This window comes from Maylandia zebra, linkage group LG23 (assembly GCF_041146795.1).
Source record: "Maylandia zebra isolate NMK-2024a linkage group LG23, Mzebra_GT3a, whole genome shotgun sequence".
Lineage (NCBI taxonomy): Eukaryota > Metazoa > Chordata > Actinopteri > Cichliformes > Cichlidae > Maylandia > Maylandia zebra.
In genome coordinates, this window is record NC_135188.1 from 28544199 (window position 1) to 28569074 (window position 24876).

The 24876-nt window shown below is 40.6% G+C and overlaps 2 protein-coding genes across 3 annotated transcripts in view; both read right to left on the minus strand.

Annotated features, from left to right (window-relative positions):
• The window catches only part of LOC101487296 (uncharacterized), a 70871-nt gene extending 61849 nt beyond the window's left edge, over nt 1-9022 (minus strand). Inside the window, exon 1 of the mRNA XM_004563354.4 lies at nt 8759-9022. Coding sequence (XP_004563411.3) covers nt 8759-8834 — 76 coding nt within the window. The 5' untranslated portion in view covers nt 8835-9022. The remainder of the gene's footprint in view (nt 1-8758) is intronic.
• Nucleotides 9023-14367: 5345 nt separating this feature from the next.
• On the minus strand, nt 14368-24190 carry LOC143415066 (uncharacterized). Of its 2 annotated transcripts, XM_076880416.1 has the most exons (11): nt 24015-24190; nt 23332-23475; nt 22348-22473; nt 22086-22249; nt 21559-21652; nt 21287-21409; nt 19694-19735; nt 19286-19363; nt 18358-18441; nt 17903-17941; nt 14368-17076 (listed from the first exon to the last, which is right to left on the minus strand). In XM_076880416.1, the coding sequence occupies exons 1-11, from the start codon at nt 24067-24069 to the stop codon at nt 17027-17029; spliced, it is 999 nt and encodes a 332-aa protein (XP_076736531.1). In that variant the 5' UTR covers nt 24070-24190; the 3' UTR covers nt 14368-17026. The 2 variants fall into 2 exon arrangements, with proteins under 2 accessions (XP_076736531.1, XP_076736533.1); XM_076880418.1 differs by lacking the exon at nt 23332-23475.
• Nucleotides 24191-24876: the final 686 nt, after the last annotated feature.

The following is a 24876-nucleotide window of genomic DNA, read 5'->3' on the forward strand; positions in this document are numbered from 1 at the left end:
GTCCAGATGCATCTCTCAGGTTCTGTGTCAGGTCTTTTTTGGACTTTTCTCTGTTTCTTAAGGAAATGACTGACACTTCTCTTGTTTCCTCAATTTGTTTAAGGACACACTACACACCAACTGAACAACTAAGCTAAGGGGGAACAACTAAGCTGTAGTGCCTCTTCACCTCACTGTGCAATACCTTTTGTGCAATACTTTTGTAAATAGTCAACAGTGCAATAGACCTCAATACTTGAAATGTGCAATTCACTTGTATTTTTATTTTTTATTCCTATTTATTCTATTTCTCCCCTTCGTATATTTTATTTATATTGTCTCTGTATTTATTTTTATATATATATATATATGTATATATATATATATATATATATATATATATATATATATATATATATATGTACATAGATGATGTTAATGCAGCACTACGGGCAATACCGACACTAACAAGCTGATCTACAATACGGCAGCAGTGATCAGTGAGATGCTTGGCTACAAGTTGAACAGCGACAAGGGGCAGTACCCTCCATGGAGAAGGAGGCTAGAGGGAAAGATCAAAGTAGCACGGAGGGAGGTTAGCCAACTAACGGAGTTGCAGAAAGGTGCGACAAATAAGGTGCCTAAGAAATACAGCAAGCTGTCCATACCTGAGGCCTTGGAAACTGCCAAGCAAAGACTCACAGCCTTGGCCAGCCGCTTGAGGAGGTACACCAGAGAGATAGAAGCCAGGAGAATAAACCAGCTGTTCTCCACAGAACCAGCAAAGGTGTACTCTCAGTGGCAAGGGAACAATAAGAGAACAGCACCACCAAGGCTGGAGACGGAGCAATACTGGAAGAGCATATGGGAGAAGGATGCAACCCATAACGGCAATGCTCAGTGGCTAGAGGATCTGAGGGCTGACCACAGCGACCTCCCTGAACAGGGTCCAGTAACCATCACAGTGGCAGATATCCAAGAAAGGGTCTCCAGTATGAAGAGTTGGACAGCACCAGGGCCCGACATGGTTCACGCCTACTGGCTGAAGAAGCTGACTGCACTCCACGAGCGTCTGGCAGCACAAATGAACCAGCTGCTAGTTAACGAGAGACACCCGGAATGGCTAACTGAAGGCCGGACGGTCCTGATCCCCAAGGACCCCAAGAAGGGACCGGTCCCCTCCAACTACCGACCAATAACCTGCCTCAGTACTACATGGAAGCTCCTGTCAGGCATCATATCGGCTAAGATGAACAGGCACATGGGTCAATACATGAGCGGGACACAGAAAGGAATTGGCAAGAATACCAGAGGCGCAAAACACCAGCTACTGGTAGACAGAACAATCAGCCGAGACTGCAAGACCAGACTGACCAACCTGTGCACTGCCTGGATTGATTACAAGAAGGCCTATGACTCAATGCCCCACAGCTGGATACTGGAATGCCTAGAATTGTACAAGATCAATGGGACCCCTAAGAGCCTTCATCAGGAACTCAATGGGGATGTGGCGTACAACACTAGAGGCCAACTCCAAGCCCATAGCACAAGTCACCATCAAGTGCAGGATCTACCAAGGAGATGCTCTGTCCCCACTGCTGTTCTGCATAGGCCTGAACCCCCTCAGTGAGATCATTAACAAGACTGGCTACGGATACCGACTACAGAACGGAGCAGTTGTCAGCCACCTCCTGTACATGGATGACATCAAGCTGTATGCCAAGAGTGAACGAGACATCGATTCACTGATCCACACTACCAGGCTATACAGCAATGACATTGGAATGTCGTTCGGACTGGAGAAGTGTAGTCGGATGGTAACAAAGAGAGGGAAGGTAGTCAGAACTGAGGGGATTGAACTACCAGAAGGCAACATTGCAGACATAGAGGACAGTTACAAGTACTTGGGGATCCCACAGGCGAATGGGAACCATGAAGAGGCCGCTAGAAAAGCTGCAACCACCAAGTACCTGCAGAGGGTCAGGCAAGTCCTGAGGAGTCAGCTGAATGGTAAGAACAAGATCCGGGCCATCAACACGTACGCCCTGCCCGTGATCAGGTACCCTGCTGGGGTAATAGGCTGGCCAAAGGAGGAGATAGAAGCCACTGACATAAAGACAAGAAAGCTCCTTACCATGCATGGAGGGTTTCACCCCAAATCCAGCACCCTGAGGCTGTACGCTAAGCGGAAGGAAGGGGGCCGGGGACTGGTGAGTGTCAGCACCACAGTCCAGGATGAGACAACGAACATCCAAGAATACATTAGGAAGATGGCCCCAACTGACCGAGTGCTCAGTGAATACCTCAGGCAGCAGAAACCCAAGAAAGAGGAGGGAGACGAGGAACCATCATGGAAGGACAGGCCCCTGCACGGTATGTACCACCGGCAGATAGAGGAGGTGGCTGATATCCAGAAATCCTACCAGTGGCTGGACAAAGCTGGACTGAAAGACAGCACAGAGGCACTAATCATGGCAGCACAAGAACAAGCTCTGAGCACAAGATCCATAGAGGCTGGGGTCTATCACACCAGGCAAGACCCCAGGTGCAGGCTGTGTAAAGATGCCCCAGAGACAATCCAGCACATAACAGCAGGGTGCAAGATGCTAGCAGGCAAGGCATACATGGAACGCCATAACCAAGTGGCCGGCATAGTGTACAGGAACATCTGTGCCGAGTATAACCTGGAAGTCCCGAGGTCAAAATGGGAGATGCCCCCAAGGGTGGTGGAGAATGACCGAGCTAAGATCCTGTGGGACTTCCAGATACAGACGGACAAAATGGTGGTGGCTAACCAACCGGACATAGTGGTGGTAGACAAACAGAAGAAGATGGCCGTAGTGATCGATGTAGCGGTTCCGAATGACAGCAATATCAGGAAGAAGGAACACGAGAAGCTGGAGAAATACCAAGGGCTCAGAGAAGAGCTCGAGAGGATGTGGAGGGTGAAGGTAACGGTGGTCCCCGTGGTAATCGGAGCACTAGGTGCGGTGACTCCCAAGCTAGGCGAGTGGCTCCAGCAGATCCCGGGAACAACATCGGAGATCTCTGTCCAGAAGAGCGCAGTCCTGGGAACAGCTAAGATACTGCGCAGGACCCTCAAGCTCCCAGGCCTCTGGTAGAGGACCCGAGCTTGAAGGATAAACCGCCCGCAGGGGCGTGCTGGGTGTTTATATATATATATATATATATATATATATATATATATATATATATATATATATGTGTGTGTGTGTGTGTGTGTGTGTGTATATATATATATATAATATTCTGTAACTCTAACTTCTGTCGGTGCTGTGCTTTTTTGGAAATCGAATTTCCCAGAGGAACCCACCCGAGGGATTAATAAAGTTCTATCTAATCTAATCTAATCTAATCTAAACTGTGATATGCCAAGGTTTTAGCTGAGAGCTCTTTATTAATCACCTTGTTGGTGCAAAAATATCATTTTCTAATGGGCAAGATCAGTCAAGATCATGGGCTGAATAAAAAAGACGGGCATAGCTCCCAACAAGCTACATCCAACTTTTGGTTGGTGTTGAAATTTGCCACATGACTAAGAAAAGCCAAGCTAAACAACTAGTCAAGATATTGTAGATTGTTACGTTCTGTGAGGCTGTGGGAGTGTGTGGGTGGGGTGTTTGCCCACTCTCCCCGCCTCCACCCCTCTTGCCACTCCTACCCCTCTCTGTCTCTCTCACTCTCCTCTCTCCCCAGGACACAGCTGCTGCTGATTAGCCTCGTTTGCCACCTGACTCCAGTCAGCAATCATCCTCTGAGGCTATTTAAACTGGGGATGAGCTGTGAGCAGGGTGGCTTTTTCCTCGGTGGCTCTACGCGGTTCTGTGCTAGATTTTGGACAGACAGCCTCTTTCTGACCAGTGAGCAGACGGGCTTGTGGGCCCTGAGAGTGTCTCCCCGTGGTGGGGAGTAGGGTAGGAAGTGTGGGAAGTGCCTCCTTTTTTATTGTGTTTGTTTGGTAGTCCTCCTGCCTTTCGTGGCTGCGAGCGTTTTCTTTGTTTCTTTGGCGTTATTGGTAAGACGGCGTTGCCGGCCCTTTAAGTTAATGTTAACCTGTACCATTTTGTAATAAAGTTTTATTGATGCAGAACAACTGTTTGTTTTCCTTTTTCATTCTGATTCCGGACTCATTTGTTACTGGTCCCCTCTCTCACATGCCTAGACCCCTTCGGGGGGAACGTAACATAGATAAAGACAAGTCAAGATAATTCAACGTAGGTTTGGATGAGATAAGTCACGACATGTGAATCAAAGATAAGATTAAATCTTAATGACACCCATGACAGAAACATGCAGCTCATAAGGTTTGATCATTGTGTAAAAAAATAAATTTCCGAATTTTTCAAAAGCACCACAGATGAGGGTCCATTAGATACGAATAATTTAAATGTCATGACAGATTATATCTGAAACAGATGAGTCTTCGTTGCTAATTATTTTCTATATCAGTAAACAAGATTCAGTGCCAGAAAATTGTGAAAAATGTTGTTATAATGAGTGTTTGCTTGTAAACTCTTACATGAGCTTCAACCTGGCCTGCAGCTATAACATTTAGATGTGTGGAATTCCCACAGTCAGACAATAATGTTCGACCTGTGCTTGCATTTCATGGGCTCGAGGCATCAACAAGAAATTTCCCATGAAGTGCAACACAGACAGTCTTGATGGTAGAAATGGGCCTTGGGTTCAGACAGGCTGGTCTAGTGGTACATTTAGAAGATAGAAAAAAACAACAACTTTCTAATTATCCCATAAGCTCCCCTGTATTACCCCTGCTTTAGACCCTAAGGCACCTGACAGTTATGTTTACAGCCATTCATTTAGTGCAGCACGGTACATGGGTTTTATTATCCCCTTTTCTTGTATGTAGGATCGTATATGATGGAAAAGATATACTATATAAACACAGCTACAGTAAATTTAGGAGGCGCTAAATTCAGAGAAAGACAACCGAGAGGGTGTAAATTCTGGAGAATTTACCTTCATATTGATACAGATAGTAAAGTATAACTCCATGATCCTCATTCTTTGAGTTTCCTTATTTGGTAAACTTGCTTTTCTGCAACCTGCTTTCCCAGAAATCCTGTGAAACCTGCTGCATTTCTATCACATTACCTTTGCCTTTGCATTTCAGCCACTAACCTAAAAGTTAGTATTGCCGACATACCCTTGACAAAGAGCCAGTGGGATTTTATATAGTGTTTGTTAGAGTTGTGTAATTGTAAGGAAGCTGTAGATGAACTACACAACAGTGACATGATGATAATGATGATAATCACCTGTATTAAGTTACTGTGATCAGCACGACAGCAATGCTGGTTCAATTGTCCCCAACAATCTCTCAATCCTGTTTAACCACTTGTTGGCAAACACCGTCTTGGGCACAAGCAAAAGAATTAAAAAATTCCAAAGTGTAACGTGAATATATCTAAAGCGTACCTCATGTACACTACCAAAAATCAAATCAACATAGCCTATTGAACTGTTGCTGTAAAAATGCCAACTAGTTTCTGGATTTTAGGATTAGTTACATTGGCATGATCAAAAAATGCAACTGTGTATTAGTTCTGTTGATGGTAAAAATTTCTCTGATTTTTAAAAACAACGTATCTTATAAAACATTGTTCTGGGTTTGTTACCCTGTTATAACACATCCCACCTTTGAGTCATTTCTCACTAATAATAAAAATGTATAATTTATTAATCCCCGTGGGGAAATTACTCTCTCTGCATTTGACCCATTCACTCGGTGAAGCAGTGGGCTGCCACTAAGCAGGCGCACCGGGAAGCAGTGTGTAAGGACGGGACTCTGCTCAGGGGTATCTCAGGGCAGCCGTTCAGTGGATTCGAACCCCCAACCTTCTGATCATGGGGTGCCAACTCTACCTACTGAGCTATCCCTGCCCCAAAAGCTTGAAATGGCCCGTACGGGGATCGAACCTTGGCATAATTAGCACCACGCTCTAACCAACTGAGCTAACTAGCCACTAACAGACAGATGAAGAACAAAAAAGCATGTTCAAATATTAAAAGTTGACTGAAGAGCCCTGTCTTTTTTTTGCCAAAGTAGGGGAAACTTATTATAGTAAAATCCTCATCGATAATAAGAATTGTGGGTTTATTTTATTGAATTTAATGAATTTTGGACACATTTTTTTTTTTACAATTTTCTTTTTTATTTATTATAAATCTAAGAAATTATAGTTGTACCCCTGAACTACATGCTCAGTTCAAAGGCCTGGATTCTTCCATGAAGGTAGCTGAAGCATTTCTGCATAAACAGTGCTTTGTCTCTACATGATTGTGCGGGCATGTCTGAATGTCAGCACAATGTTGTGTGTGTGTGTGTGTGTGTGTGTGTGTGTAGCCTGCAGAGGAGGGAAACCACAGCCAGGTAAAATTAGACGAGGTGAAGTGTGTCTGGGAGGGAACGATGAGCCCTGAAGAGGGGAAAATCTGAACAAACTGCATATCACCAGCTTCAACACACACACACACACACACACACACACACACACACACACACACACACACACACACACACACACCTGCAATAGCCTCAGCCCTTGAACCTACTTGTAATCTTTCCTTAAATATTTGTCTTAAAGAGGAGCTTAGCTGTAAAGTGTAATATTTGTATAAAACACCAGCACACACACACAGACATGGCTATGGGTATGAGTGAGTCAGAGCCTCAAACTGAAGCCACTGTTAATGTGTGTTTTCACACATCGTTCAAACAAGTCAAAAAAGACAAACAAAAAAAAAAACACAGTGAGGATTAAAACGACTACAAGGAGGTGCAAAATAAGAAGGCAAAGGTCCAACATGTTCTTGGAGATGCAAAACAAGCACAAGGAGAAGATGAAGATAATGATTAAGTGATTCAACATGAAGCTGTGGACCTGGGTAACTTACGAGAGGAAGACGTTATGCTGCACCTGGTTGTTACTTGGCTGTGTTTCTTTAAAAAAAGTAAACACCTAAACGCTATCTTTTTCTGATGAAAAGCTATTACAGTAATCTACTAGATTATTAATCTTTATTCATCTTTTATTGGGCATTGGTGCAACTCCTGAACTCGGACTATGGGTGACAGGTCTCACACTAATATGTGAGATCCTGTTGTGAAGTCAAGCTGAACATTGGACATCACCAGGTTTACGGTTTGAAGGAAGGAGTGGATCAGAAAATCAAGGGCTTGTCAGCCATAAGTAATCCCATTCTAAATCTACAACACAACTAAGGATGCAACTGGAAGTGTCTCTTAATCGTACGCTGTAACCTTCCACATTTCCTCAGGTGTACCTTGAGAAATGTAAGTACACGTCAGGTCAACGGAGAACACAACAATTGGCATGGAAGGTCATAGCGTGGGGTTTAGATTTAAGCGTTGAAAAGGCAGGGCATAGGTTTACTGCCAAAGTCTAAATCAAGCCTAAAGCACAACCCTCATTATTATCTATTTTTTACTTTAAATAATTTATAATGTCATAAACATTAGGCTTGTATTGAATAAGACTCAAAACTAGAGCCTGAGGCCATGAACTCATCAGAAAATTGACTGTTGAGGTCTTCATTAAGTGAACCGTAAGGCAGTTTTCCCCACAGACTTCTAAAAAATCAGACCTCTTTTTGAAACGAGACTGTTGGCCATTAGAGATAATGCCAGTTTAAAGTAGTTCAGTACTGGTTTCACTTTTCAGATCCATTATTTTAATAGAGTCCATAATCTAAAATAAGGTGTTTAGCTCCACTTCCTTTAAGCCATCTTTGTTCCGATTGGCTGTCCCGTACAAACAGAAGGTCTAAACAACAGGTGGGTGGGGTTTCTGTGCTCACAGCCATCATTGTATGGTTGAGCTGAACAATGTCAGTGAGAGCCAAAAGAGGTAAAAAGCTTTTGAAGAAACATACTCTGGCTCAGCTATGGCCACGTTTAGAGTATCACCATTGGAGCAGCATGTATGTGACAGAAAATAATCATGGGACCATTCTGAAAATGAGTCAGCGCTGACATTTATCGTCAGACAGTATAAAAGTTATGGCTGGCCGACGTCCGGCCGTCACATATTTTCTAAAGCCTGGAAACAGAGTCTAGAGGTCCGTAACTGACCGCTTTAGCTTCAGGTCGACCTTTCTGAATGCACAACAGCTACACTATCAACCACAGTAGAATAAAGCGTCCCTTATCTCAAAGCTGTGAGGGGGCTTTTTATTTGTCTCTGCCCCAGGGCCCAGCGTCTCATAGACGCCCATGTGGTGCCAAAGGAAGCTAGTATAATAAATGCAAAGTCCTCAAATGTAGGAAAGCACCAGAAATTCTTATTTCAGAACAGGTACGTGCACAATCTGTAGAAATCGCATCCCTCTGTAGTAGGTGCACTCTTACAGACAGGACAGCAGTGCATGTCTCTGACAGCGGAGGAGATGATGAGCTATTCATTATTCCCAATAAACAAGCCCAGACATTCACACCGACCACGATCTCATTCCAGCCTGGAAAAAAAACCAACTCGAAGCTTTCAGGTCACGTGACTGAACTAATTGCTAAGAAATAGTTCATGAAGTCAGAATTAACAGTTGAAGTTACAAAACTGGACGTTTTTAGATTAACAATTATTAGAAACTCCGAGATTTCGCACCATTTTCAGGTTTTTAAGTTTTACAGTACTTTTGCAGCACGTTTTGCTTCTGCAAAGCTCAAAGGAGTATTTGAACACACGTATGAGAAAATAAAATAAATGCATCAATTTACCAGTTTGCTGAGACTGCGCCTGTGCGGCCACCAGCAGCGCGAGGATGCAGGTCCAGCACCTGTCGCGTGCACGCATCCCTGCGGTTATTATGACTTAGTGAGTCTGACACAGAAAGCAAATAAAATCCCTTCAGACGCTTCGAGGAGGGCGTGTGGTTGCTGTCATCTCCAGCAGCTGGTGGAGGAAAATAAACACAACCGCGAGACAAGCTTCACCCACCGCCTGTATACCTGAGGAGGACGAGCGCACCTTTACAGCACAGCACTATGCAAAACACTTTCAAGCCGGGAGGAGAGTCACAGCACAACTTCCACCGTGGGCTTTTCAAAGTAAAAGTCTGGATGAGAACCACTGGATGAGAAAACCAGCACCTCTCAGTATGTCTCAGAACTGTGCAACTGCTAAGAAACACACCACGAGCCAACTTTTAGGGAAAAAAAGATTTGAAACATTCAGTTTATGCAACAAAACGCAAACAGCAAGCCTGATCCAATAGAAGAAACTTCACTGAACATTGTAAGACTGAAAACAAGAAAAATGCAACGTATGCAGCAAAACCCGGCTCCTGAGGAAGGGACTTCAATCACAGTAATATACAACTAAATGTTAAGAGCTACTTCCAGTGCCTAAACGTCCATTTTAAGGCATATTTCTTTAAACATTTAGTTGTAAATAAATTTGTCACCCCCCCCCTTCCAACCGGTTGTTTCTCCCTTTTTAAAGGTAGTTTTTCCTCCCCACTGTCGCCAAATTCTTGCTCACATGGGATTGTTGGGTTTTTTCTTTAATTCAGTTCAGTTAAATTCATGTTTTAAATTCATTTTGTATGTAAATACTGTTGAATCGAACTGAACTGAATTAAAGAAGTTTTTAGGAGACGGAGTGAGTCACTGAGTGAACCAGGGTATTATAACATCTTGTGTTAAAATGTGTACAGCCTGGTTGAAAACTTGTTCTGTGAATGATTTCCACTGTAGCTGTGCAGTTGATGCCTTTTGAAAGCATTCCTAATAGCATCTATCAAGCAATATGCCTTGCTCAATGGTTCATGGAACTATTAACAGTTTTGCGCAACACGTGGGAGAAAGGTAGAGTCAGGTCAGTATCCAGTCATTATTATGAAAGTTTTGTCTTTGGCATCCACAGATGCAGCAGCTCATAACAAAGTGGTGCAAACAGAGTTGAATCCACATTTGACCAAGTTTGCCAAAGAGTTCTTGCTGACTTCAGTCAATCTGGAGACTTGAAGCCTGAGAAGCATGTTTTCAAATAAGTTTCTGAGGTTTGAACTCTCACAAATATCCCTTCAGGGTCCAAGAAAGCTCTTAAAACAACTAGTTTTTCAGCAAATTTTAGAGAACGTCTCCAAACACTGAGGCCCTAAATTTAACACAGTAGACTTTTCTTAATATAAACTTTATGCAGAGATTTTGGATGATGGAGAAATAAAAGACAAATCCAGATTAATACTATGCTCTCCATGTGTTTCAGTCTCTGTTAAGACATGTTTGCCTGCAGTTTGGCACCTGTTTGTGCTAAAATCTGCATTCCATGATTAGAGTAAAGCTTTACATGATGACAGATGCCCCTGAACTACACCCACAACCTATCTGCAAGGGGGAAGGGGGTCCTTTGGAGCCTTTACTTAAGTGCAACTCCAAATAAATTTAGAAGAAAACGTCCCATTATGAGGAAAAATGACAATAAAGGACTATTCTATTCTATACAAGTCCAAACTCTCAAACCACTTTGCTATCTGCAAAGAAGTCTTTACATTTTCCCGTTTGTGGAGACACATTTCTTCCTCTAAAAGTCAGTCATGATGACATGTATGCACCTTGGTGGGCACTTTCTCTGAATCTCTGTATTTTTCACTCCTCAACACCAAATCATTAAAAAACATATACAATCTAGGATCCATCAACCTACAAATTTGTCACTTGAGCTGCTCAAATTTAGATTAGAAAGCAGGTGAGACTTATAGCAAGTTGTATTCAGAACTGAACTATACGACTGAACAGAAAAATCTGTCCGTGTTTGGTTCCCATGCTCCTCGTTTCCCTGTCAGTCCTGTCTGCACATGTAAAAGTAGGTCCACTTTCTACTGTCGTTCAATCATCACTCGCTCTCCTTGAAAGGTGTTGTTTGGTGAGACCCTCCCTGTCCTTCATGCTTCAAAATTTAAATTTCATCCATCTTCTTTCCAGCTCTGGGCTGTCAAGCTCAGGAAGACTTGTCTTGAAGTTAGCACTTACAGTATGTAAACTAATGTGTTTGAACACATAAGTGTGTCCTCCCACCGACCTCCAAAGAAGAAGAAAAATAAGCTCTGTGTCACTTTTTTAAAGAAGGCTTGTTGACCTTCAGCCACCAGGTGACACAAATAATGGCTGATAAACTGCTAGGAGACGGCCAGATTCAAATCTGGAAACTTTCCTTGCATATCCTGTGCCATGTTATCATCATTGCACCTTTTCATCCCTGCAGATTCTAGCTGCCCTAGCTGCTGGGAGGACACACTTATGTGTTCAGACACATTAGTTTAAATACTGTAAGCCACTGAGCTCACGAGTTTGGAGTCGCTACCAGAGGCCATAAATCTGAAGACAGAGGAGATGCTGTCTGTGTCAAAGCCAGGGCCTGATTCTTCTACCTCTGCAACCCAATGGACAGGTTAATCATCAGCAACCCTCGGCTATTCAGCCCCAACCTTTCTAACTATATGTTTTTGTAACTATTCACTGTGTTTTCATTTTAAAACACCTATGTGCATAATAATTATTCTCCATTTCTTCAGCTTTTAAGTGCAAATGACTAGCTATCCTTGGAATCCCAGTGACTAACAAAGGGATGCTAGTGACCACCAGGTAATTGTCAATCCACTGACTGGCCTGGTAAAGCAGGGATTATACTTTCTGTAGCTGTGACTCTAATAGGATTTCTCCTGGGTATGAGTGATGTAAATTTTGCGACTCCTAGATGATGGAGTGGGTCTGTGTAATCCAGGGGTGGGGAAACTCCAGGACTCAAGGTATCCTGCAGGTTTTAGATGTGTCCTTGATCCTACACAGCTGATTTAAATTGCTAAATTACCTCCTCGACATGTCTTGAAGTTCTTCAGATGCCTGGTAATGAACTAATCATTTTGACCCAGGGTGAGATCTAAACCTGCAGAACACTGGCTTTTGAGTCCTGTAGTTACCTACCCCTGGTGTAATCTTCCAACACATTTTAGACTAAAAAGAAAAGTTAAAAAAAGTTCAACGAGTGAACCCAACTGATAAAATGCCGCCCCCTGATGGTGAAGGTTTTAGTTAGAGTATAACTATAAAAAGTCGCATCAGAGTCTTTAAGTTTTCCAAATGTGTTTGAATGGCAGTGGGAAATGAGTGTGTGGCGACCTCTGGTGGACTTATGAAAGAGGATGTATTACTTTTTATTATACATGTTTATTTGTTTGCTGGCTATGGATTGAAAATGTGTTTTTAAAAGGATTGTAAAACTTTCCATTACCACATTTTAATCAGTTCAGACCCTTTTTGAGGATCCTCAGGCTCAACTCAGAAGGACTGTCAGTGTCTAGCAGAGGCCCATATTCAGTCAGAGTATTGTCATAAAGTGAGCATAAATCAGCCTTTATCAAATCAAATCAAATCAAATCACTTTTATTGTCACATCACATGTGCAGGCACACTGGCACAGCACATGCGAGTGAAATTCTTGTGTGCGAGCCCCACAAGCAACAGAGATGTGCAAACACAACAACACAAACGAGCAAAATACAAGAATGGCCAACCTGAAACTAATAAATATATGTACAATATATAATAGTATATGCATTTCTGGATGTGTATACTAAATATTTTCCTACGTGTGTGTGTGTGTGTGTGTGTGTGTGTGTGTGTGTGTGTGTGTGTGTATACACATTTTTACAAATTAAATAGTAAAAAAAAAAAAAAAAAAAAAAAAAAAAAATAATAATAATAATAATAAAATATATAAAATATACAGAGTTGAATATGTGCAAAACAAGTGGCATTTATATACAGTGTGGAGTGCATAATGTTGAAGTTCCAGTAGTGAAGCTGAGGTGTCTATGACGTGTTCAGCAGTCTGATGGCCTGATGGAAAAAGCTGTCTCTCAGTCTGCTGGTACGGGACCGGATGCTGCAGAACCTCCTTCCTGATGGAAGCAGTCTGAACAGTTTATGGCTGGGGTGACTGGAGTCCTTGATGATCCTCCCCGCTTTCCTCAGGCACCGCTTCCTGTAGATGTCTTGGAGGGAGGGAAGCTCACCTCCAATTATCCGTTCAGAGCACCGCACTACTCGCTGGAGAGCTTTGCAGTTGTAGGCGGTGCTGTTGCCATACCAGGTGGTGATGCATCCAGTGAGGATGCTCTCAATGGCACAGTGATAGAAGGTCCTGAGGATGCGGGGGCTCATGCCGAATCTTTTCAGTCTCCTGAGAAAGAAGAGGCGCTGCTGCGCCTTCTTCACTGTTTTGTTTGTGTGTACTGACCACGTAAGATCCTCAGCCAGATGTACACCAAGGAACCAGAAGCTGCTCACTCTCTCCACAGCAGCGCCGTTGATGGTGATGGGGGTGTGTACTTCTCTGCACCTCCGGAAGTCCACTATCAACTCCTTTGTCTTTGCGACGTTGAGGGTGAGATGGTTGTCTTGACACCAGTGGGTCAGGGCGCTGACCTCCTCCCTGTAAGCCGTCTCATCACCGTTGGTGATAAGACCCACCACTGTAGTGTCGTCCGCAAACTTCACAATGATGTTGGAGTTGTTAGTGGCTGTGCAGTCGTAGGTGTAGAGTGAGTACAGGAGAGGGCTCAGTACACACCCCTGTGGAGCACCAGTGTTCGGTGTGATGGGGGATGAGGTGATGCTGCCCAGTCTGACCACCTGGCGTCTGTCAGACAGGAAACTAAGGATCCAGCTGCAGAGGGAGCTGCTCAGTCCTAGATCCTGCAGTTTCCTGTCCAGCTTCGAGGGAACGATGGTATTGAATGCTGAGCTGTAATCTACAAACAGCATTCTCACATACGTGTCTCTCTTCTCCAGGTGTGACAGGGCAGTGTGTAGTGTCAGGGCTATGGCATCATCAGTGGACCTGTTGTGGCGGTATGCGAACTGTAGAGGGTTATTAGGCTGTAAATACTGTTTCTCTGTTACATTTACCTTTTGGCGACAGCACAAACAAGAAGAATGAAGATAAGGAAAGAGCAAACAGAAAGAGGTAAGAATGGACACAAAGTTAAAGTAGCTTGCAGCTTCTGTTTCGCTCACATTCACTGATGATGATTTCATGTTATAAATAGAACATATTCATTAATTAGCAACTACAATAGGTCATCCAAATAGTTAGGCTGCTTTCAAAGTTAACATTAAAATGTGAACCCAGTTGAACTGTGGCTTATAAAGGTGAGAAGGACTGGATATGTTTGCAAGCATTATTAATTGCATGTCTCGATCCTAGAACCACCCTGAATTTATTACTTAAAAACTCCATAATTAAGAGTACTTCTTCCACTACATTACTCTACCATTACTGGAGGGTTTCTGGGGGGAAAAGTGAGGAAGCTGGACTACTGGGATGTTTTCCACACAGGCTTTTATTGTCTGCTACTGCTTTCCTGAGGGTAACAGCTGATGTGCTGGGTGGGATGCACTTTAAAACACAGGAAAATATCAGAGTCGTAAGAACAATTTCCCAACATGTTTGTATGGCATGAAAATGCAGAGTAAATCACTTCATTGAAACACAAGTTCAATCTCTTACTTTGACATAAGAAATGTATTGTTTTGACAAGTTAAAATAAAATTAATCACTTGTCACACACCATTTGCACTGCACCTGAGACCAGATTGCTCTCTCATGGCAGTAAATGTGTTGGACATTAGAGCAATGTGTAAACACTTAGAATGGACCCATGAGTTGATGTTTGGGGTTTAAAAAGCTCAAATTAAAAGGATGCATACAGATAAAAGGTGTCAAACAGAAAGAGGCACTTTAGTGTTTGCAGTAATGCTAACACCATATTTCATTACATCTAAATTTTCAGCAATGTAAATAATAAATAGAAATCACATATAAACAGTATAAACATATGTACACAGATAACCACATTCTTTAAAACCATCAATGTGCAACCAGAGGCTTTTTTAAACACATGATACAAATTCATATGATTATCTAAGCTAAAGATTTTTATTAAAGCAAACTATCCATTATTAGACACACACACACACACACACGACCCTGAACTGGATAAGTTGAAGAGAAAAGATGGATGGATGGAACAGCTGTGTGTGTGGTGTCCCTCCATCCGTGTAACCCATGTAAATCCGAAGCAGCGTAACATTCATAAATACGTAATATAAATTATTAAAAACGTATCATGGGTCAGATTTTTGACATTTTACATTAATCATCTGTAAGTCTTTCTGGAAGATTGAGCGTGGAGACATCGGCACAGTATCTCTAGTGTATGAAAAATTTACAGGCAGCTTTTTGTATTATTAATGAGTTCAAACAGTCACAGTTGGTGTGTGGGTGACACTGAAATTAAAGCATATTTTGACAGTGCATTCCAGGTAGCATCAGTGCGATGAAGCATTTTGCACCACTAACAGTCGCCTTCAGTGTAGCACCAGACACTAAAATCCCTTTTTGGTACAATACTGAAATAACAAAAATAAAGCTAAGGATTTTTTTTTTTAATTTCCTATATCTCATAATAGAAATGAAAGGACATTTCAGGCTGTGTTTTGCTAACCCTCTACTGCAGGGGTGTCAAACAAGCCACAACAGGCCAGGACAAGAATCAGCTCACTTGAAGGTTTTCTAAAGTGTGAACGCTGCAGACAAGACAATAATTAGTCACATTTCTCAGTATGTTAATGCCAGGCTGATGAAAGAGGCAGCCTACTGCACAGAGGAGGGAAATGCATTCAAACTTTGATGTATTTTTCACTCAAATGTACAGTTTTAGCTTTTCTAATATCTTAGCTCTGGCTCAGGTGAACGTCTTGCAGAATATACTTCATCATACTTGAAGAAGGAAAAACCTTATAATGCAGTGAAACCTGCTAAAGTAGTGGTACCAGATGTCCCTCCTTAACTGGGACTGCATCACATCTTTATTCTTTCTCCTCCGTCCCACATCTCGAGACAGTGGTTTCGAAGTCATACAGTTTAACTTTTTTTAACATGATGATACTATCTCTGAGAAAATGAAGCATATACTCTGTGTTCTGTCAAAACTACAGTGTTTATCATAATTTATTCAAAACAAAAAGAGGAGAAATAACCAAAATTAATTTTGGGATCTGCTCACTCTAAGCAGAACTGTATGTGAACTACAGTACAAAGAGCTTGACACCCCTGTAATGTACCCAACTCCTTCATCTGTCACTCACTAACACTGCTTTTAGTTTGTCTCCTCAAATCTTTAACTCCCATTTTCACTTCAAGTTTCGAAACATCACAGATGCTTCTGGAGGTCACACTGCTGCTAACCTCTTCTTACATGTATCCCCCGTGTTCAGGCTTCTTTCATGAGTCCAATTACAATTAAAACTAAACCTGTCCCAAGTTACTATGGTAAACAGGGCTCTTCTACTCTACATGAGCACTCAAAGGGTTTTAAACATGTCTCATTCATACCACTTATTTCTACCCAAATGCTTTCTGTCTAACATTCACGCACACTCACTCTGAACACATTGGATAGCACAGCAAGCTTCATTGTCTTGCCCAATAAGAATTAGACTTGCAGACTGGAGCAGGCAGGGATGAAACTACCAACTTCCAGCTAGTAGATGATCTGCTCTACCCCCTGTGATACAGCCACATCTTAAGTGCTCCATGAGGGTAAAAAAGTTGTTGCATAGCGAAGAAGTCAGCTGCCATGAATAAGATGTGCTAAAAGTCCAGCAGGAAACATTCAAATGCCAGTACTGCTGGATTTCTGACTCAAAGACAGACACTTGTGGAAGCATAAGCGTGAGCATCATAATGTCCGCTCAACAAGACCTGAGCTAAGAAACACCTAAACTCATAACTTATGGTCCAAAATATCATAGAAAGAAATAGAAAGGAACAATAATAAGTTTGTTTAGTGACACAGTAAATTTCAAGTATGCAGTAACGTTTGTGTTCCCTTCTCGAACAGTGTGCACTTTGTAACTATCTCATAAGTCATTTTTGTGCAAAAGTCACTGTCAAAGGGGACGATCCTCTGGTCCTCAGCTTTAGTCCTCTGGATGTTCCTCCAGTCCGGGTGTCCCTTCTTCAGACGTGTCTGTTAAATGAGGAAAAAGGTTTCACCACAATGATTCCTCTGACACACTGCTTTTAGCTATCTGTGGGTGCAGCTTCGTGCTTTACAACATATCCTACACAAATATGTGAACCACGTTGTGTTCTTGTGAGGGACCACTGAATCACTTTGAGCCAGCAGAAGGAAGCTACCTAACTGCGGGTAAAATCAGTGCATCAGTTTGGTAGGCTTAATGTGCAGTCACAAGCATAACAACCGCCACATATTCACAAATGAAGCATGTCCGTCATTCTTGGACAAAGCAAGCACTACAAATGGACAGTGACCCTGGAGTCTTTATGAAGGTCAGCAAACTTCTTCTTAACAAAGAACTCAGATTTGACTGTCGATTCTGTATTTGTAATTTATAGGACTCAACATCCTCATTACCGGTTTCTGTTGTCTCATTCTGCTGACCGTTAAAAAATGCATTGAACACACAAATTATGCTCAGTTTTGACTAAATAATTCAGGAAAAAAGTAAACAACCAAACATTTTATTTGAGACTTTCTCCAATCCCCACTGGGTCAAGTACATACGCACATTCATTATTTTTTCCTAAGTGGTGCTAAAGTTACTAGACTGTCGATTAACATCTCCCAAAGCCTCCACCTAAACTTTTTTGAAAATCTACCAGTTCTGCCAAGGAGAGCTGTCACATATTAGACAGAATTATACCACATCTGCATCTAAACCAGCATCTGGCCGATATGCAACATGCTAAAACACATTTACCCAAATATAAGTAACCACAGAGGAACATGGTGTCTGATCCTAGTGCTCAGGAAAACTTCAGATTGTACTCACCAGTTCCATTGGTGTCTTTAGGAAGCAAACTCTCCTTCTCTGTAGGAAAATAACAGAAGTGTATGTCATGACCATCCTGGCTCATCTGTTGAGTTGTTGGCTACTGCAACACCTAATTAAGTGGCTACTGATCTACTTAATAAAGTGGCCAGTGGTATATCTACCAAAGTGGCCAGATATGTACCTAATAAAGCATCACAGGTTTGGCCGATAAGTTTAGGTCATATTTAAAAAGACGAGACTTTAAAATTAAAATAAATAAATTCATTTCTATGTAAAATTGTTAAGTACAATGAATATTAAAAACAATATTCATTGTAAATCAACACACTTTTGAAATAGCTACCTTAATAAATGCAACATAGGATCCAAACACATCTTCACTTTTGTTACACCCAACTGAAAAAACCTGGAAAATAACGAGCATGAAAGCTGAGACACTACAGTTTACTCACCTGGTTCATTGCTGAGAGCTCTGAGCTCTGCAGGTGTTTGGGCTGGTCCGGATTCATGTGGGGAGTCTGAACGTTGTGCCATTTCTGTGAAATGAATAAAAAGATGACTGAAATGATTAAAAACAGTCAGAATCACAACACATGTTCTCACAAATTCTGCTCCTGGTTGATAAAATATTTCAGGAAAAAAACAAACAAACATTTTAGTTTACATTTTCTCTAATCCACACAGGATCAAATATATAAATGTGCATTCACTTTTTAAATAAGTGATGCTAAAGTTGCTACACTGTCCATTAGTCTCTCATTAATGATTGTGACTGACTACGACTGGCAGTTTCTCTTTGCAGCATAAAGAGCATGTTTTGGACAGCACTCGTTGGACTGACCAATATTCAGGACAGTGGGAAACTTTCCCAAAGCCTCGACCTCAACTTTATCGAAAATATACCAGTTCTGCCACGAAGAGCGGTCACATATTAGACAGAATTACACCACAACCTTGGCGATGACTACCAAAAGCATCTGGCTGAGGTGCCACATGCTAAAAGACATTTACCCAAATATCAGTGGGTGTATGTGTGCTGCTGATCCTGAGTGGATTAGAGAAAATCCTAAAGAAATTCAAACGTGTGCACATGATTCTTGTTTTTAAAGTCATTAAAGACGTCTGCTGTACAATCATTCCACCCAGGAGAAAAGAGTCATTAACCCTGTAAGACCGTCATATCATATTTGATACATGAAGTTTTGAGAGTTTTGGAGATCTCCAGTGTGGGTTTTTCCTGAACAAACTGAATAAACTGCCCTAAAATTATTTGTCATAAGTTTCAATACACACTTATGAAACACAAAGACGTGTGCGTTAACTCACTGAAAAACCTGGAAAATAACGAGTATGAAAGCTGAGACACTACAGTTTACTCACCTGGTTCATTGCTGAGAGCTCTGAACTCTGTTTCTTGGGCTGGTTCATTTATGATCTCTGAACTACTTTGTTGTACTCCTGTCAAATGACAAAAAAGATGATTGAAATGATTAAAAACAGTCAGAATCACAGCACATGTTCTGCTGACTGCTTTTAAGTATCTGTGGGTGCAGCTTCGTGCTTTACAACATATCCTACATAAACATGTGAGTCATGTTGTGTTCCTGTGAAGGACCATTGAATCACTTTCACCAAGCAGGAGGACTCCTAACTCCTCCTCCTCTAAGCACTACAAATGGACAATGGCCCTAGAGTCTTTATAAAGGTCAACAGACTTTTTGACCTTTAAGAAAAAGAAGGCAGAAAGAAATCTGTTGATTATGTATTTGTGATTTATGTTTTACTCACCATTATTTCTGGTTTGTGGGGAATTCTGCTCCTTATATTCCACTGTTAGAAACAGCGAGAGCACAATGCTTAATGTTCACTCCTTATAAAATACTTCAAAAACAAACAAGTTTTTCATTCATTTTGACTACTCCATACAGGCTCAAATATACACAAATGCTCACTGAAATCTTGAATAAATGGGGCTTCTCATTAGTGATCATGACTGACTACGACTGGCAGTTTCTCTTTGCTTTAATGTTTAGGTTTTCATATGTATATATGTGGTTATGTGAAACTTACATCTTTATGGGATTTCAAAAGTGTGACTTTGTGTTACTAACAAATACATTCTGGAAATATTTTTAAGGCTGGAAAGCTGAAGGCACAAGTTGCCAAATGCAGGCATTAACAGACCTTATGCTTGTTTGCATTTTGCCAAATTTGCACTATTAAAAGTCAAATAGTGACAGCAACTACATGATTATATTAACAATGAACCTACAGATCTGACTTGATGACTGGTACAGAGGAAATTGTAAAGAGAAGGTGACCTCAACAGATTCTGGTGAACTCTGAAACTGTTCTCGTTATGAGGAATGAATCATGAGTCACAGGTTTTTCACACTCTCTGTAGTGCAGGTTTGTCTCGTTTGCTTCTTTAATACAACAGGATATTTTTATGGAGTCAAAGATAAAGTCAGTCAAGATAAAAGCTGAAAATTCATTTTCCTCTTGTTTCCGCTTTTGAAAATATTTGCTGCATTTCTATTACATGACATGAGCACGTGACAATTTTATAACCTCTTACAGAGCAAAGATTCAATCTAAGAATTTAAGAAAAAAGAAGTGAAACATTAATCTGTAATGCATTTAATCACTAGTAAAGCTTCAGTTATTTGTATCACCAGCTGATTCAGGAATATTACTTTTAGACTCTTTGTATTGTTGCTGCAGGAGTTTACTTATGCATTAGCTCTATAAAAATCACTGGCTGCAGTTTAAAAGACATTAGAAATAAAATCTGACATTTCTGAAATAAAGAAGCACACATGGACAGAGAAACTGTAGCTGACTGTCTATATATTGTTTCCATAGTTCAAAAGTCAACTTACTTAGAAGCCTTTCATCCTTTTTAGGAATCAAAACCAAAAAGCAATAACTGGCATTTTCTCTTTAGAGTCAGTGTTACACAGACAGACCACATCAATAAGCGCCTTGAGGCGACTTATGTTGTGATTTGGCGCTATATAAATAAAATTGAATTGAATTGAATTGAATCAATGGAGTTAATAAGTTACATTTCATTCCAGAAGTTTGAGAACTCCTGTTGGTGAAGCAGGCAAAACACTGACTGGACTGCAGATAACAAACTATGTATAACAGATTAAATAAAGTAGAAAAAAATAAAGTATAAGCCAATATGTCAGAATAAAACAGCTCATACATGCAAAAACTGCACAAAGGAATGAAGCTCAACAGAAAATAATCACATTAAATAAAAGATTAAACTAAAGGATCTCAAGAAGTTGAAACCTGAACATTAAAAAGTAAAACTATGAAAGAAAACTGTGAAATGTAATAAAATCATGATCATGCTTTGTGGAGTCTTACCTTCATTTAAAGTTTTGCTTCCACATCTGCGCCAGCGCCTGATGAGTAACACAACTACCACAATAATCACAATCACAATCACGATCCCTACAATCACTCCTATGATCACACCCGACCAAATACCTACAAGGAAATGAAAGAAAGAGTGAATAAAACTACAAATGTTTACAGGAATGATACACCCTAATCTTTAAATGAAAAATTTCAAAACAACTATAATCAATCTGTTACTATCAATAAATATGAAGATGTGTGTTGGTGTGATGACTCACTGTTTGTGAATGGGATGACATCATCACTGCGTTCACTGCTGACTGGGTTTTTCAGCTGACAGCTGATTGGTTTTCCAACCATCTCTGGATCATCCTAGAATTTAAAAGAAGATAAAGAAGCTCATAAATAAAAACACATTTGTTGTATTTTACACAGATTCGAGACATGTTTGCGTTTGTAGAGAATCAACAGATTAACATCAACAGCACCAGAGACCGATTCAAAGATGCCAAAATACACCCTGATAAAGTTTAACTCCATTTACAGAAAATCCAAAATAAAAGTATGTAAGTAACCATATGAAATAGTTATAAACTATAGTAAACTGTTTTATTAATGCAATAAAAAATAGACTTGGGTCAGATCCACTATATAGTTTGTTGCTGTCTGGCTAACTAATATCACAGGTCCATCAGTTTTTGACTTCCTGACTGTCACACTGTGTTTTAGGTAGAAAACTGTCCATAAAATAAAATAAAATAAAATAAGCAACTGACTTATGTGAACAAGTAGATCCTGTCTGTACCTTTTCTTTTTCAAGACTTCTGCTTGACTCGTCTATCTTCTCGTCATCGACCATCCACGAATAGGTGACTGGTTCAGCAACTGTGACGTTGGCTTCACAGGTGAAAGTGCACCTGGTCTCCTCAGAGTTGCACTGTGTGGAGACTGCTGGTTTGGGGACAGCAGCTGATAGAAAAAGGGAGCAAACAAACAAGCTCTTTATTTAAAATCATGTGAAAAACAAATGATGCAAAGCAAACTTCAGTCCAAATTCCTCCACTTACAGATAACTGTGATTTCAGTCGGGCTCATGACTTTGTTGTTGATCTCTGCTGTGTAGATGCCGCTGTCCTTTACAGTCAGGTTTGAGAGGGTCAGCGCTCCAGTGTTAAAATCAAGCTTACACCGATCTAAAAGCATGATGGTTACACAATTTCTCACAGTGTAAGGGCATGTTAAGATATACATAAAGAAAACAAATATTCATATCATGTTATTATATTTGATGGGATAATGTTTTATTTGTACCTTTCTTACTTATTTATAAATGTCACTAAAACTTTCGCATTTGCTTCAGTTAGTTAACATATTAATTAAACACATGAATAACAGGAATAAATTGACAGAATTCCTTATGTCATTAATCTTAATCTGAAAAAATACTGGCGTCTGCCACGATTACCTCTTAACCTCCCTATGTGTCTTTCTTCTTGAATAATCACATTCACGAGAGTTTCAGAAAACCTGACCTCTGACCTTGAATTCAGAGAAGCTGAGATTGGAACTCGTCATACACCTATGATATCAATGTGAAAGTCCTAAATCACTTTGTTCTCGAGTTATTGCATTCACAAACTTAGGTAACCACATGGCCTGCCCACCCACCTGGCAGGGGGATGACAACATCCCATCAGCCTTTTATAGCTCAGGGGTAAAATTGAATGACAAAACTAAACAAAGAACACTTTAAGTTATGCTTTTGGTTTTTGCTCCTTTTCTTCTTTAAATTTGTTTAAATCTTTTCCTTTCAATGTACCAAAAACACTGAATGAGGGTGAAACAGAAGATTTTTTTTAAAGTGGCAGCATGACAGCATCAGTGTACAATCATCATTTAAAAATTGCATTTTGTTTTTATCCGGATTATCTTTGCGTAATATTAAATCTGACACCTGTGACAAAAACTAAGAGATCAGGAAGGTGGCAAATACTTTTTCATAGCTCTACATGATCTGTATCTATCTTCTGGTAAGTCTTGAGTGAGTGTACCTTTGAACTCCCGGTACATGAATGTTTCCTTTCCATACCACTCCACAGCAATGTCTGGGCCGTGTTTCCAGGTGATGCTGGTGATGGTACCAGACACTGTGCCTGGTTTTAGGAGAGCTTCACCCCCCAGTTTCTCATAGGTGACTGCAAAATGAAACCAAGATCAACTTGATTTCTCAAATTTAATTGTATGAATGAAAAAAACTTTTCATGTTACAATTTTTAATCTTGTAAATGTTTTATTCAAATACAAGTTTCCCTCTGTGTGCTGCACTTGATGTTTGCCTTTAAGCTTCATCAACAAAACTTTTGATTAAAAGTTAAACATTAAAACATTTATGAAATTGACATAACAATCGATGAAGTTATGAAATTAACCACCAGTGTGAGCTACTTTTTAGAGATTTTATAGTGCTGTTGTTTTGCAGTATTTTGCATTCATTGGCTTAAATGTGACTTGGAAATGGCCGCTCTGACGGCGGGGAGGGGAGGCTGAGGGCAAAATGGTAAGCAAAAAAGAAATGGCTGCCATACACCTCTTACAAAAAAATCACTGTTACTTATATGCATGTAAAACCTTGAAATATGAGATTATAGGTTATATTTGTATAAAATACACGCCTTCAATGGGAGGCTATATTTAAAGTATAACATGCCTTTAGAAAACTTTAGAGACAACTTACCTGAGGCGGCTCCAATCGCGAGAGAGATCAGAATCCAGAGCCTCGACAGAAACATCTTCTTAAAAGAGTAAAAACCGACCCGGACAACAACAGAGAAGGTTGATAATACAAGTAACAATACCAGGATAAGCGGAGAAAAACTAATCACTACGTATTAACTGCGCCACTGGCAGCGAGTGAACGCAAACTGAAAGTGAAAGTTTCACGTACAGCCGTGACGTAAGCAAAGGGACATTCCCTTCTTCCTTATAGGGAACCTCCCTTTACTCCCTTTACTAACCTCCTGAATGAGAGTCCAGATTTCACTGACAGTTCCGAACCACATTTACCAGGGTGGGTCTTGTGTGTTTGTTATGGGGACATAGAACAAAAACAGTGGGCAATATTTAATTGTTTAATTTATTAAGTGAATTTATTTGGAGCATAAGCAAAATTAATTAAACGTTTAACAGTATAAAATACAGATAAATTTCATATAAACCTTTAAACAAATTTTGCTCTTTGTACAGTTACATTTCTCTTTTCTGTGTCCAATATACTTTTCTAGTTATGTAGGTCTGTCCAACGCAAGGTAATGCTTAAGTCTTTTGAAGCTCCATTTTTCATATAAAAACTTGTAACAGCACGCAGCCCATTGTTTTCTGCACTGGACTGATTTGTCAATAAAAACTCAAATACTTAATATTTAACTGAATGATAATATTTAAATAAGCCAGCTTAGCCATCCACAGCAGTAACATAGCAATGGAAAAGGCTATCATCCACTTGCAGTGAAATAGTGCACATGAAGTGTTTCTTCTTTTTAAGCCTCCAGAAACATCTCACTAACATATCAGTGCATCACAGACCGCATTTTGTACCA